At 36.7% G+C, this 14,170-nt stretch overlaps 1 protein-coding gene across 2 annotated transcripts; it reads right to left on the bottom strand.

Annotated features, from left to right (window-relative positions):
- Positions 1–5,847: 5,847 nt before the first annotated feature.
- On the bottom strand, positions 5,848–13,940 carry timm17a.L (translocase of inner mitochondrial membrane 17A L homeolog). 2 transcript variants are annotated; one of them, XM_041580753.1, is made up of 6 exons: positions 13,783–13,940; positions 13,020–13,119; positions 10,108–10,171; positions 9,442–9,570; positions 8,314–8,424; positions 5,848–6,398 (listed from the first exon to the last, which is right to left on the bottom strand). In XM_041580753.1, exons 1-6 carry the CDS (start codon positions 13,923–13,925, stop codon positions 6,325–6,327), a joined length of 621 nt encoding a protein of 206 aa, XP_041436687.1. In that variant the 5' UTR covers positions 13,926–13,940; the 3' UTR covers positions 5,848–6,324.
- Positions 13,941–14,170: the final 230 nt, after the last annotated feature.

The raw sequence follows: 14,170 nt of genomic DNA, 5'->3' as shown, positions 1-14,170 counted from the left end.
ACATTTGTGTGGGTGAGCATTTAGGGAATAGTGATCATAACATGGTCTCCTTTGAGATTCTGTTGCAGAAGCAATTCTATAAGGGAGTAACTAATACACTAAATTTCAGACGTGCAAACTTTGACAGTATAAGGGCTTCTCTGCAACATATTAAGTGGGAAATGCTTTTCACAGGCTTAAACACAGAACAAAAATGGGAAGTCTTTAAAATGCTGCTTCTTGTCAGTATATTCCACTTGTAAGCAAGGAACGTCGTTGCAAAGCAAAACCTTTTTGGTTCAATAGAAGCATTGGTGTTGAGGTTGGTAAGAATAGACGTGCTTTTAAGGCTTTCAAGTTAGCTGGTACAGCCGAAACATTTATAAGGTACAAGGAGGGCAATAAATCATGCAAAGAAGCTATAAGGCAAGCTAAAATTGATATAGTAAAAAAAAAAAATCTAAAATTATTTTTTAAATATGTTAATAGTAAAAAAATTAAGCAGGAAGGGGTGGGACCCTTACTATCAGAGGGGGGTCCTGGTTGATGAAAACAAAATAAAAGCGCAGATTCTGAACTCATATTTTTCATCTGTTTACACAAATGAGGAACCAGTTAGTGAAGGTTTCCTTCTTAACAGTCCCAATTCTAGTAATACAACTAATGATGCATGGTTCACACGTGAAGAAATTCAAAAGAGACTAGAACATGTTAAGATTAACAAGGGTCCGGGGCCAGATGGTATTCATCCCAGGGTAATTAGCGAGCTTAGCTCTGTGATTACCAAACCTCTTTACTTAATTTTTCAGGATTCATTGAGATCTGGCATAGTGCCGAGAGACTGGCGAATTGCTAATGTGGTGCCTCTTCAAAAAAGGATCCCGTTCTCAGCCTCAAAACTTTAGGCCAGTTAGTCTGACGTCAGTGGTAGGAAAGCTTTTCGAAGGGTTAATAAAGGATAAGATACTGGACTTCATAGCAAATCATAATACTATGAGTTTGTGCCAGCATGGTTTTATGCGTAATAGATCTTGCCAGACTAACTTAATTTCTTTTTATGAGAAGGTAAGTAGAGACCTCAATTCTGGGATGGCAGTGGATGTGATTTACTTAAGAATTTGCTAAAGCATTTGATACAGTGCCACACAAAAGGTTACTGGTTAAATTAAGGAATGTTGGCCTGGAACATAGTATTTGTACCTGGATAGAGAACTGGCTAAAAGATAGACTACAAAGAGTGGTGGTAAATGGAACATTTTCTAATTGGACCAGTGTTGTTAGTGGAGTACCGCAGGGCTCTGTACTAGGTCCCTTTCTTTTTAACTTGTTTATTAATGACCTGGAGGTGGGCATTGAAAGTACTGTTTCTATTTTTGCAGATGATACTAAATTGTGCAGAACTAAAGGTTCCATGCAGGATGCTGCCACTATGCAGAGTGATTTGTCTAAATTGGAAAACTGGGCAGCAAACTGGAAAATGAGGTTCAATGTTGATAAATGCAAGGTTATGCACTTTGGCAAAAATAATAAATAATATGCAAGTTATACACTAAATGGCAGTGTGTTGTGTTTCCTTAAATGAGAAGGATCTAGGGGTCTTTGTAGATAACACGTTGTCTAATTCTGGGCAGTGTCATTCTGTGGCTACTAAAGCAAATAAAAAAAGGGCATTAACTCAAGGGATGAAAACATAATTATGCCTCTTTATAGGTCCCTGGTAAGGCCTCATCCGGAGTATGCAGTGCAGTTTTGGACTCCAGTCCTTAAGAGGGATATAAATGAGCTGGAGAGAGTGCAGAGACGTGCAACTAAATTGGTTAGAGGGATGGAAGACTTAAATTATGAGGGTAGACTGTCAAGGTTGGGGTTGTTTTCTCTGGAAAAAAGGCGCTTGCGAGGGGACATGATTACACTTTACAAGTATATTAGAGGACATTATAGACAAATAGCAGGGGACCTTTTTAACCATAAAGTGGATCACCTTACCAGAGGCCACCCCTTTAGACTAGAAGAAAAGAACTTTCATTTGAAGCAACGTAGGGGGTTCTTCACAGTCAGGTTGTGGAATGCACTGCCGGGTGATGTTCTGATGGCTGATTCAGTTAATGCCTTTAAGAATGGCTTGGATGATTTTTTGGACAGACATAATATCAAAGGCTATTGTGATACTAAGCTCTATAGTTAGTATAGATATGGGTATATAGAATTTAATTAAAAGTAGGGAGGGGTGAGTGTATGGGTGCTGGGTTTTCATTTGGAGGGGTTGAACTTGATGGACTTTGTCTTTTTTCAACCCAATTTAACTATGTAACTTTATATGTTTGAAACAAGGTTGGATGGGCCTGCCAGAGCACTAGAGGAACTTCTAGTGGCCTCAACCTAGTTTAATAACCATCAACCCTTTCATATTTCCACCAAAGGAGTGCACTTTTGTTGGCACTGTCCTACAGATTATTGTTGTGAGCTCTTGAAATGTAAGTTCTTTGGTCTATGTAACATCTGGCATTCTGACATTGCAGTGGTTTTAGACAGAATAGTACCTGTGGATTCTTACCATCCAAGAGAAGTGTTCTGCCTGTGCAGATGGGGAACCCGCTGCCTATTGCTTACACTTTATTGTTGAGAGTATGTTACAGCCTCCAACAGCTAAATATAGGGATGCATCGAATTTTAGGATTCGCCTGAACCCCCAAATCCTTTGTGAAAGATTTGGCCAAATACTCAACAGAATCCAAATTAACATATGCACATCATGGTCGGAAAAGTATAAAGATAACCACGTGACCAGCATGTGGTTAAAACAGTTTTTTCCGGCGAATCCTGGCTGAATACTGAAACAATGGTGCATCCTGTTTTGGCATAACAATAGTGATACGGAAATTTTTCTCTTATCAATACGAAAGTGTCAGCTTTAGGGTAGGACTACACAGGTGTTTTTGGTGCAATCTGATGTGCTGCGACAAATTGTAAACGACGAAAATAAGGTAAGTGAATGCATTGTTGGATGAAGTCACAGCGTTGATCCGACGCGACCATCGAATGTAGACTATACGCACAGCATCTGCAACCTACAGTCGTGTAAGATCAACGCTGCGACTTCATCAGACAATGCATTCACTTACCTTATTACCGTCGCATACAATTTGTCCCCAGCGTTTTGTCGCAACACGTCGTAAAACGGCCGTGTAGTCCTACCCTTATATGTAATAAAGTACTGCAATATTTTTTACTGACCAAAAATCCCCTAAACCATCCTTAGCCTAGCAGCACTAATATAAATATGCCCCCTTGCATAAAGCATACATGTTCCTTAAATAATGAATAAAAAATTAAACATAGTAGGCTGGGACAAACTGAACAATATTGCCCTACGATTTATCTTGTTTTATATATATATAGCCTTTCATGTAAAATTATCTTGTTGGTGTAGGATTTATTTTACTTCCAAGATCATCAGTTCCAATGTATGTATATCCATACACATACACTTCTGATCTACCAAAACCCTCTATCCTTTCCCGTAAGACCTGGTTCTTTTTTGCACTTGTGGACTGTCATTTTAAACTTTGTAACCAAAATTATTGAATATACTTATTTTAAAAAATATTATGGGTTCACCGTTTGCTATAGTTAGGTGTTAAACATAACTTGTTAGTATAAGAGTTAATTTTCTACCAAACACCTAACAATAGGATTCTTCAGGAAGCCCTTACAATAAAGTTAAGGTTTTTTTGACCCACAGGCAGTAAAAGATCAATGGAGTCCAGAAGGCCCAGATTAGGACAGATTTGGCCTCAAAAATATTTATGAGAACATTAAACTAAAAAGGGAACAATATCAGCATGATTATATTTACATGAAAATATAAATTCTCCAAGAAAAATCCCAAACTTGAGTTTTTCAGGGAGGAAGGCCAATTGTTTTATAGAAGCATTTTTATGCATACAATAGGCACTTACAAACTAATCTGGTGTTGGTCTTTTAATAATATCCTCCAAAGATGACTTACCAAATGAAAACAAATCTGATATGGCAATCAAGCCCTTGCCTATACACTACACAAATGTTCTATGGTTTAGTATCAGAAGTAATTTTCTTGCTAAAGAATACTTGCTTAATGCAAGGTTTAGGTTTGCAATGTTAGCAATTTGGATTCAGGCTTTTTGCAGCATTGGGGCTAAAATGTGTAGCCTTACAGTGCATCTGTTTTTACATGAAGTCAGTGACCCCCCCTTTGAAAGCTGCAAAGAGTCAGAAAAAGAAGGCGGCAAATAATACAAAAACTATAATAAAATGAAGGCCAATTGAAAAGATGCTTTGAATTAGCCATTCTATAGCATACTAAAAGTTAGCTTAAAGGGCATGTAAAGGCAAATAAAATCCCATTTCTACTTTCTTTGATGAAAAAGAAACATATCTCCAATATACTTTAATTAAAAAATGTGTACTGTTTTTATAAGAAACCCGACTGTATGCAGTGAAATTCTCCATTTACTGCTGTGGATAGGAATTGTCAGACAGTCCCTAACTGCTGAGCAGGGAAACAATCATACTTATGAACAGCAGGGTAAGCCCCCACCTTACTTCCCAGCCATGCAGAACTCAAGCAACTTTGTTTATGACGATCCCTAAGTAGTCCAGACCACACTGAGCATGTGCACAGTCTTAGTCTTGCAAACATGTTTGACAAAGTTACAAGATGATGACCCCCTATAGCCAACTTTGAAAGCATAAATTATTTGTTTGATTAGGTTTGTGGTGCAGTAAGTTCATGTTTATGTTTAGTATACAAAATACAGCATTTCTAGCCTTATTCTATTTTAGACTTTACATGCCCTTTAAAAGGTAAACCACCCCTTTAACATAATCAACAGGTATCTGCTTACAGTCAAAGATGAAGGAGTTATATCTATGTTTGTATGTCCATCTCTTTTACTCAAGTTTAACAGAAAATATAATAATTTGTATTGGATGGCGACATTTCTTTTAAAAAAAAATTTTTTGTGAAAAGTACAGAAATGCTGGACCAAATAACTGAAGGACAAAAATCAATGAAAATTGAAAGTGGTCACAGCTGACCAGAGAAAAACAATATCAGATTGAAATAAAAATAAAACCTTAATTTAATCAACATTAAAGGGATACTGTCATGGGAAAAAAACATTTTCAAAATGAATCAGTTGATAGTGCTTCTCCAGCAGAATTCTGCACTGAAATCCATTTCTCAAAAGAGCAAACAGATTTTTTTATATTCAGTTTTGAAATCTGACATGGGGATAGACATATTGTCAATTTCCCAGCTGCCCCAAGTCATGTGACTTGTGCTCTGATAGCCAAACAAAAGAACAATGGGAAGGTAACCAGATAACAGCTCCCTAACACAAGATAACAGCTGCCTGGTAGATCTAAGAACAGCACTCAAAAGTAAAAACCCATGTCCCACTGAGACACATTCAGTTACATTGAGAAGGAAAAACAGCAGCCTGCCAGAAAGCATTTCTCTCCTGAAGTGCAGGCACACGTCACATGACTTGGGGCAGCTGGGAAATTGACAAAATGTCTATCCCCATGTCAGATTTTAAAATTGAATATAAAAAAATCAGTTTGCTCTTTTGAGAAATGGATTTCAGCGCAGAATTCTGCTGGAATAACACTATTAACAGATTCATTTTGAATTTTTTTCCCATGACAGTATCCCTTTAACCAAACACAGCAACATATTCCTTCAGATACGAATATAAATATATATATATATATATATATATATATATATATATATATATATATATATATATATATATATATATATATATATATATATATATATATATATATATATATATATATATATATATTATTAGGCCACAGTTTTCCAACTAGGATGGGTTTATTAGCGGTTCGCTAATTGCTGAAGAGATTAAAGGCTTTTAAACATTTGAGACCAGTCTGGACATCCATTGGGCCTTTAGTTTACAAGATGGATAAACTTTGTTTCAATATATTATGTTGCACACAAGAACAACTGTGCTTGGCTAGAAGAATATGTGAGAACTATATATAATCAAATAAAAAAAAATAACGCAGGTAATGGAGAATTTCATATATATATATATATATATATATATATATATATATATATATTTTTTTTTTTTTTTCCAAGCTTTACACGCCCATGAATTCTGTGTACCAGCTTATTGTCCATGCATGAATAGCAAGAGTCATATCCAAAGGATGAGCGCACAGTAACATCTGGATACCCAGGTCCAGAAATGTACAGGAAGTCCAGGAAAGTTCAGGCAGGTCATGATGTGGCGTTTAAAATACTTGTGAAGAATTACCAACGTATTACTGGTACTGCGGATAGCCACCAAATGGGGAGCCAGGAGGCATCTGGGATCCATCCTCTGGGATCGGTGCAACTATAAATGTAAACATGTATTTTCCAGTTTACTTTTATAATACTTATCTTTTCTTAGTGAGGTAATATCATATGTATACATTGTACATTAAAGGATGTTGTAATGTCTTACCAATGTTGGGGTTTATAAAGTACCCCCTATTGTAAAATATAAGGATATTATAAGTTACCCAGGAGTTCCATAACCATGTTTTTATACAGGTCATGGAACTCCCAGGTGACTTCTAATATCCTCATATTTTGCAACAGGGGGTACTTTATGTATTATAATATAGAAGTTTCAGTGAGTCATGTGAATAGCTATCTTGGATCATTTTAGCAGAATATAAATTGCCTACTTTAAGCTTATGACATTTATTGGCTCAGTTTGTTTAAATCAGTTTTATATCCTTCTGTATCTGCCTGTGAATCCTTAATAAAGGAACTGTTCAGTGTAAAAAAAACTGGGTAAATGGAGAGGCCTTGCAATATAAAAAAAATTTCTAATATAGTTAGTCAAAAATGTAATCTATAAAGGCTGGAGTGACTGACGGAATATCTAACATAACAGAACAGATCCTGCTTTTTAGCTCTCTAACTAAGGGGCTGATTTACAAAAAAAAAAAAATCTAGTTGCCATTTTTTCTCGTTTCAAGGAAACCGCAGAGAAAAAAAAACAGACGCGGAAAAAACGTATATTCTGAAACCTTGAATAGACAGAATTTATTAAAGGCAAAAACCATGCAAAGTCGCCCAAAAAAACTTAAATAAAACCTGCGAGGTAGTATAGAAGTCAATGGGATTGTTCTCTAACAACCTTATTTATTTATTTTCCCAGTGTATTAAAACATTTGAGATCTTCAGCCTCATTGAAAATGAATGGGACAAAGAGATTCTCACGGGCATCCAACTTTTTTACACTTTTTTCCGCTTTCACAAACTAGGATTTTGATAAATCTGCCCCCAAGTTAGTCAGCGACTTGAAGGGGGGCTACATGGGACATAAACTGTTCAGTGAGTTTGCAATTGATCCTTAGCATGCAGGTCAGATTCAATGGAAACAGTTATGAGCCAGGTGCCCCCACCCCCAAGGAACTGATTGGTTACTGCCTAATAACCAATAAATTGAAATCAAAAAAGCTGCAAAGCAGAAAATAGTGTTTTGGCTATTATATTAGACATCCAGTCACTCCAGTCTTTATACATTACATTTTTGGCTAACTAACTATAATGAAAACATTTTCTATTTTGCACAGCCTATTTACCCAGTTTTTATACTGAACTGTTACTTTAAATGACAATGGATTAGTAAATGATTTCTAACTACAACCCTGTACTATTGTAAGGTAATGGGAACATGGGACATTTTATGGTACTGATAACTCTCGAACAAAACAGCAATGTAATTATACAAGTGATGACACTTGTTACACCAGGCAATACTCTGTTAATATGATTCCATATACCCAAAACATTAAACCCTGGAAAAAAAATTACAAAATGACACAAAATATATTATGTGGCCGTATCCTTATGCATATTGATTCTCAATCAGCTACTACTTTTAAGGCCACACAGAATTCCTAAATTACCCTTTGTCTCTCAATGTATGTATCTCAACAATGTACTACAGGTATGGGATCCGTTCCCAAAAAGCTTCGAATTAGGGAAAGGCCATCTCCCATAGACTCAATTGTATCCAAATAATCCAAATTTTTTTAAAATTATTTCATTTTTTTCTGTGCTAATAAAACAGTACATTGTACTTGATCCAAACTAAGATATTAATAATCCTTATTAAAAACAAAGCCAGCCTATTGGGTTTATTTAATGTTTACATGATTTTCTAGTAGACAAGGTATGAAGATCCAAATTACGGATATACACACACACATACTGTACACCTTACCAAGTGGCTGCACAGAAAGTGTCCTTACCATTTGTGAACTGTGAAGAGGCGAATCGAGTTATACAAATACCAGCACCTTCTATCAAGGCTAAAAGTATTCCTCCCATTGCAGCAGATCCCACCATAGCAACTGCACCATCTGAAAACACAACTCAGCTTAGTCTAGAGAAAACAGATGCTCACATTTTCACTCACTGTGCTTTCTTAAAAAGGTGATATTAAAGGGAGAGGTTGTCTTAGAATGAATTGTGTGATGTAGTCACTGATATTCTAAAGCCATTTACAATTGGCCTGGGTTTTATGCAACATCTACCCTGCCTTTCTCTATACTATTACACTTTAAAAGAGAACTTCATGCTTAAATTGAGCATATTATGTAGATAGTTATAGCAAGATACAAGAGGTTTTTTTGGCTGTCTAAGGTCAGTGACTCCCCCATCTGAAAGAGGCACAAGATTGTGACAAATAATTTAAAAACTATATAAAAAAAGACAAACAAAATCAAAATAGAGCATTCTATAATACTGTATACTATAAGCTAACGTAAAGTTGGAATATTCTTTACCCAACTCTTCCTGTTATAGTACCATTTATTTTTTATTTTGTACGTTTTAAAGAGATACTGACACCAGAAATTAAACTTTTTTACATCAATCATAATATTGCCTTTGAAAGCTACTTATAACTTTGCCATAAAGTATTTGCCCAATGCTTTTACATTACCTGTCTGACTCCTCGTGCTCGTCTATGAAGGGCTGCCATATTTGTGCAGCAGGAGTCAGTTAACATTAGAAAATTGACAGGCTGAGATGGGACAGTGAAGTTGGCAAAACAGGTTTAGAAACGCCAACTAACAATTACTTACAAAAACAAACCTCTCGGATAACACCGATCAACATAACCTATAGGTAACTTTTAATGTACATTCATATTTTAAAAAGTAGTTTTTTTAGTGTCAGCATCACTTTAAGATATGGAGAAAACCTTAACCAGTCTCTCAGACAAAAAAAAAAGTTAATCCTGCCATGTCTTCTGATATGTGCTTCCATTAGAATTGTATTTCTACTGTCCCTGCCAAAACTTTAGGACTTCTGGGTTTATGAGGAGTGTACAATGCTTTTGATGAACCCTACATATTTAATAAACCAGTACTTACTTCGGGCAGCCAGAATAGCTCCTGTTAAAGCCCCGCTAGTAATGGAATTCCATGGGTCCTCTTTCCCACGCATCTTTACCATGCTGCAGTCAATCATGGAAAACAGGCCACCCCACACTGCAAAGCTCCCTGAAAAAACAACGAGGATAGGTTGCTATATCATAACACTTTGTAGGAAAAAAAACAAACAAAAAAACACCAACCCATCAACAATCCTGTAAACTAAGCATGCTACAGAACAACATTTTCCCAACCTGCTAGTTAGGCTGGAAATACAAAAGCTCTGCATAAGTACAATGGTTTTCATTCCATCAACATTACAAAAAATAACATGTAATTAGGCCCCAAACAACAAACTTCTATATTGGACCTTCAGTTGAGCAAAGTGACATTCCCTTGACCCCACCTATATCAGACATGAAATATACAGGTTTTACTTCCTAAACCAGCTTTTTAAGAATCTTCATCACACATCTGGCTACACAGTCAGCAAGTTTATCTTAACAGCTTATCAAAAGCATGCAGGTACATTTAAGGGCAAACTATTACTATTGACTATTTGTCAGTCAAAAACAAGCATCACAATATAAAACATAAGACAGAATGCGAAAAAGTTTATTCTTAAATATGCTTTCTCTCACACAAATGACACAAACCGACACTAACCTCCAAGCTGTGGAGCTCGTGTTCGGATTGAAATAAGACTACCCTTAAAGCGATGCTTTATTCCCTGAAATAAAAAAGGTTGGTTAAAAAAAACAACTATAGATGGTTTATCTTGTTTATATGTGCTTATCTTTCATTTCATTAATAGATATTTTTAAATCTAATTTTTAACAAAATTACTGTAGTTCCATTTGTGTTGCCCCCATATGATGTTAACTGTAAAAGATATCACGAACATCTCAACTGTAAAACAAGCAATGTATAATAACCAAAGCATCTTTCAATTATCAAAAAATTCATTTTACAGTTAAAAATTAAGGATCCACAAGAAACTGATTTATAGGTGGCATCTTACACCGGCAACTTTGCATAAAATTTCACGATCCCATTCCCCACTTTGTTGGAGAAATTGTGGTCAGTCTGGAACTCTGCTTCATATGTGGTGGGACTGCCCACTATCACAGCACATTTGGAAATCTGTGTTTACTATTATAACGGTTGGTCTTGAATTAGACATCCCCTACGACCCACAAGTGGCATTGCTATTGATGTTCCCGGACTACGTGCCTAAGTATACGAAAAAGCTACTTTTTCACCTCTTTAACACTACCACTAGCTTGATTGCCAAATTTTGGAAACCTGGAGGACCAATTTCAATTGACCACATTTTATCAGCAATGGATGTACGAGCGGATATGGAACTAATGGCGGCGCATAATGAGAACCGACTCCCCACTTATGATGCCATTTGGCAGCCGTGGATAACTTACAGAGGAAAAAATACTCGATAGGCCTGGAGGATCCACAATCTGGACACTTTTCTACTTGCTTTTTTTTGGCCCTTTCTCTCATCTACTAACTTGCATCAAAACGAGACTCTAACTTAGAATTGAAACAGGTCCCACTACCTGGTGTGACTGATCCTTTTCCCTTTCCCCCCCTTTTTTTTTTTTTTTGGGAAACCTTCCGTATGTTTGGTTTTTTTTTTTGTTTCTTTCTCATACTTACAGTTTGGCTGTATTTCGGATATGTGTAATTGCACATGTTTATTCCTGTTACTGCTGTTTAACAGAATGCTTCGTTTAGCTACTATGGTGACCTTGTTTATGGTGTGAAAGGTACAATGTCTGTATAATATTACATTCTGTGTTGTTTTCAACATCTATGACTGATATCAATAAAGAAGTTATAAAAAAAAAATTAAGGATAATTAAGATCACTGGAAGATCTCTTTAAATGATATGCCCACATATATTCCATGTAGCAGGACAAGTAAACACTAAAAACTATGCAGTGATAAATTAGTGTAGGAACAGAGGTTGCCAACTTTATTTCTAAGGTGCCCAGACTCTTAGCAGAAAGAGCTCACCCAACCAAAAAGAATCTAAGAGAAATATATTGCCCATTGACAAACCCAGATCGGGGATCATAATGTTGTCACCCTAACTGCATTATGACCAATATGTGAGGCCACTGGGCAAATTACTTTCAAGATATAAATAACTGGCAAGTATGAAATTACTTTACCACCAGAATTTCTTCATTTTTAGTATAATATATATGGCCAAATAACTGCAAATTTAGAGGAAATTATTCTTTATTTTAGTCTCTCATGTTAGCCAACTCAGTCCTAGCCAGGGCTCATAAATGCATACTGGTATGTTAATTTAAACCAACCCCATAGTACATGTTGTATGAATATTAGGAAAGGGACAGATGCGAATAATAACCAAGCTCTGTACAACACAAAATGTCTTTGTGCTACATCAATAAAGGACAGTAATAGTCACACATGATTTATCGTTTTCTCGTTTTAAAGTGGCAGTAGACACTAAAATATTACCACAATAAGTGTCGTCTTTTTTAGCTTTAAAAAAAAATCCATATTTTTCAAAATTTTCCATTATAATTTACTAATGGAAAATTGGTTTGTGTTTTACTGAACTCAGTCCCTTATAATCAGGGTCATTTGCAGAAAGGAAGATAAGGAGCTCTGAATAAACCCTAAATTGAAGCCTTTGTTAGGAGTTTACATAAAGGGCAGCTCATTATAAAGAGAGCTTATCTGTGAACTGGTAATTTGCTTTTTCTACTTCCCAGCAACATGGAAAAACCAACAGGCAGCATTCCCTCCTACCTGGACTACAGTTTATATCAACGAAACATGCTTTTTTCCCCCTGTATTTAAGGGTAAGGTCACACTGGGAAATTCAGGGAGATTGAGTCACCCGGCGACTAATCGCCTCTTCTTTGAGGCGACAATATCCCCGAACTACCTTCCCGCCGGCTATAATGAAAAATCGCCAGCGGGATGGCACTCGCGGCCCTTCGTTTTGAGTGCCATCCCGTGGCGATTTTTCATTATAGCCGGCGGGAAGTTAGGGGAAGGCAGATTGGGGAGATTGTCGCCCCGAAGAAGAGGCAATTAGTCGCCGGGCGATTTATCAAAGGTCGCATTTTGAATTCATGGGAGTTTTTTTTAAAACTCCACCAAACTACCATAAACTTGACCAATCTAACTTTATTATTAAAATCTAATTTTACCAACTCAAACGAATTGAAACGACCCGAAAATTCGATCAAAATCGATTTCAGTTATTTGTCCAAAAAAAAACCTTGAATGTCAGGAAGGCTGCAAACAGCTCCAAATCTCCCATTGACTTAAACAGCAATTTTTAAAGGGCCAGAGTATGATAAATCTCGAAAATCTAATTAGAATTTTTTAAAAAACTGTAATCGAATTTTGATAACTCTCTGGTAGAATTTGACAGTTTTGACCGTAAAAAAAATTGACCGTTGATAAATCTGCCCCACAGTGTTTTGATTTGTGTGTCAGTAAGCAAAAAGACTGTACCACAGCCCTTACAAATACATTTTTAAGATTGTATAAAATCAAGATTAATACACTTTACCTGTGGAGCGTTCCTGAATCCTTTGATAGCCTGAAATATGCCACCTCCAATCATTCCCATAGTGAACGCCCCTCCACAGTCATCTACAATCCTCCATGGACTGCAAAAAAAAGAAATAAAACTTAGATAACATGAATGTAAATATTGGAAAAAGGGAACATACTCAGTACCACTGAGCGCACTCTAAGCCAACACTACCTAGTGTTCCCTTATTCTATTCATAGCAATCATGTACACAAGTTTTATTTATTTATAAAGTATAATAAAGATGCACAGCACTGTACAAACTTACAATATACAGAAGTGCACACAGGGAGGAAAAGTATTATAAGAAATACAATAAATAACTATAAATACAGAGATTGTTCTCCTTTAAATTAACTTTTAGTATAATGTAGAGAGACATGCATCCTAAGACAATTTGCAGTGTGAGGTCAGTGCAAATGTGTGTGTGTGGCTCGCAGGTAAGATTTCCCAGCCACAAGCAGGTGTTTAAATCGTGCCAATCAGTTGTTCAGCCTAAACAAATCGACTTAAAAGAAAAAGGCACTCCCTTTCATCATGCAGCCTTCTGTATTAGCCTGTCCGTGGCTCAAGAAATATGCCACTCAGGCTACCAAATAATACGGCTAGGTTACTGCTGAACTGCAATGTGACTGCCTGGCAGGTTATTCTTGGTCTTTACCCTGAAGGCGACTTGGAGAACACAGCGTAAACAGTAAAAGCGCTGGGTTGGGGGCGTAATAAATGATATAGTGGCTACCTGTTGCTTTGCTTTCGCTGAGAAGGGCGAATCGCTAACTTACCACGGCTCCCGTGTGTATTCCTCCATAACACCGGCGAAGGTCGAAAGGAGGCGAAGCAGGAAGAGGATAAAACACGTGATTGTCGCTTCACACCGCCCATTCGTCGCGACAGGCTATGACGCATTAGATGCGCCGCGACCTTACACTGTAGCTATGGATACTGGTATTTGTCATAAGGTGTCGTCGACTAGGGGCACGTATCCATGTTGTTGGTTGTCTCCAGAGACATCACGTCAGATAACGCCATTATGGTTGTAATAGTCCAGTCCAGGATTTAGTAAAACATAAATTAACATTTTAAAACAGATCCACATCGTTCCATATAAATTCTCATGAGGGTGCTAC

Source organism: Xenopus laevis, chromosome 2L, assembly GCF_017654675.1.
Source record: "Xenopus laevis strain J_2021 chromosome 2L, Xenopus_laevis_v10.1, whole genome shotgun sequence".
Classification (NCBI taxonomy): domain Eukaryota; kingdom Metazoa; phylum Chordata; class Amphibia; order Anura; family Pipidae; genus Xenopus; species Xenopus laevis.
The sequence above is the reverse complement of the archived record's forward strand: the minus strand, read 5'-3'. Positions and strand labels throughout refer to the sequence as shown.

Excerpts from the sequence above, each read along its gene's own strand:
- timm17a.L (XM_041580753.1), bottom strand. The coding sequence starts at position 13,925 with ATGGGCGGTGTGAAGCGACAATCACGTGTTTTATCCTCTTCCTGCTTC. Across the intron at positions 9,571-10,107 it reads ACGAGCTCCACAGCTTGGAG|GGAGCTTTGCAGTGTGGGGT; the intron begins GTTAGTGTCGGT and ends TTGTTTTTTCAG. Across the intron at positions 6,399-8,313 it reads CTCTTCACAGTTCACAAATG|TTGCACCGATCCCAGAGGAT; the intron begins GTAAGGACACTT and ends TTACATTTATAG.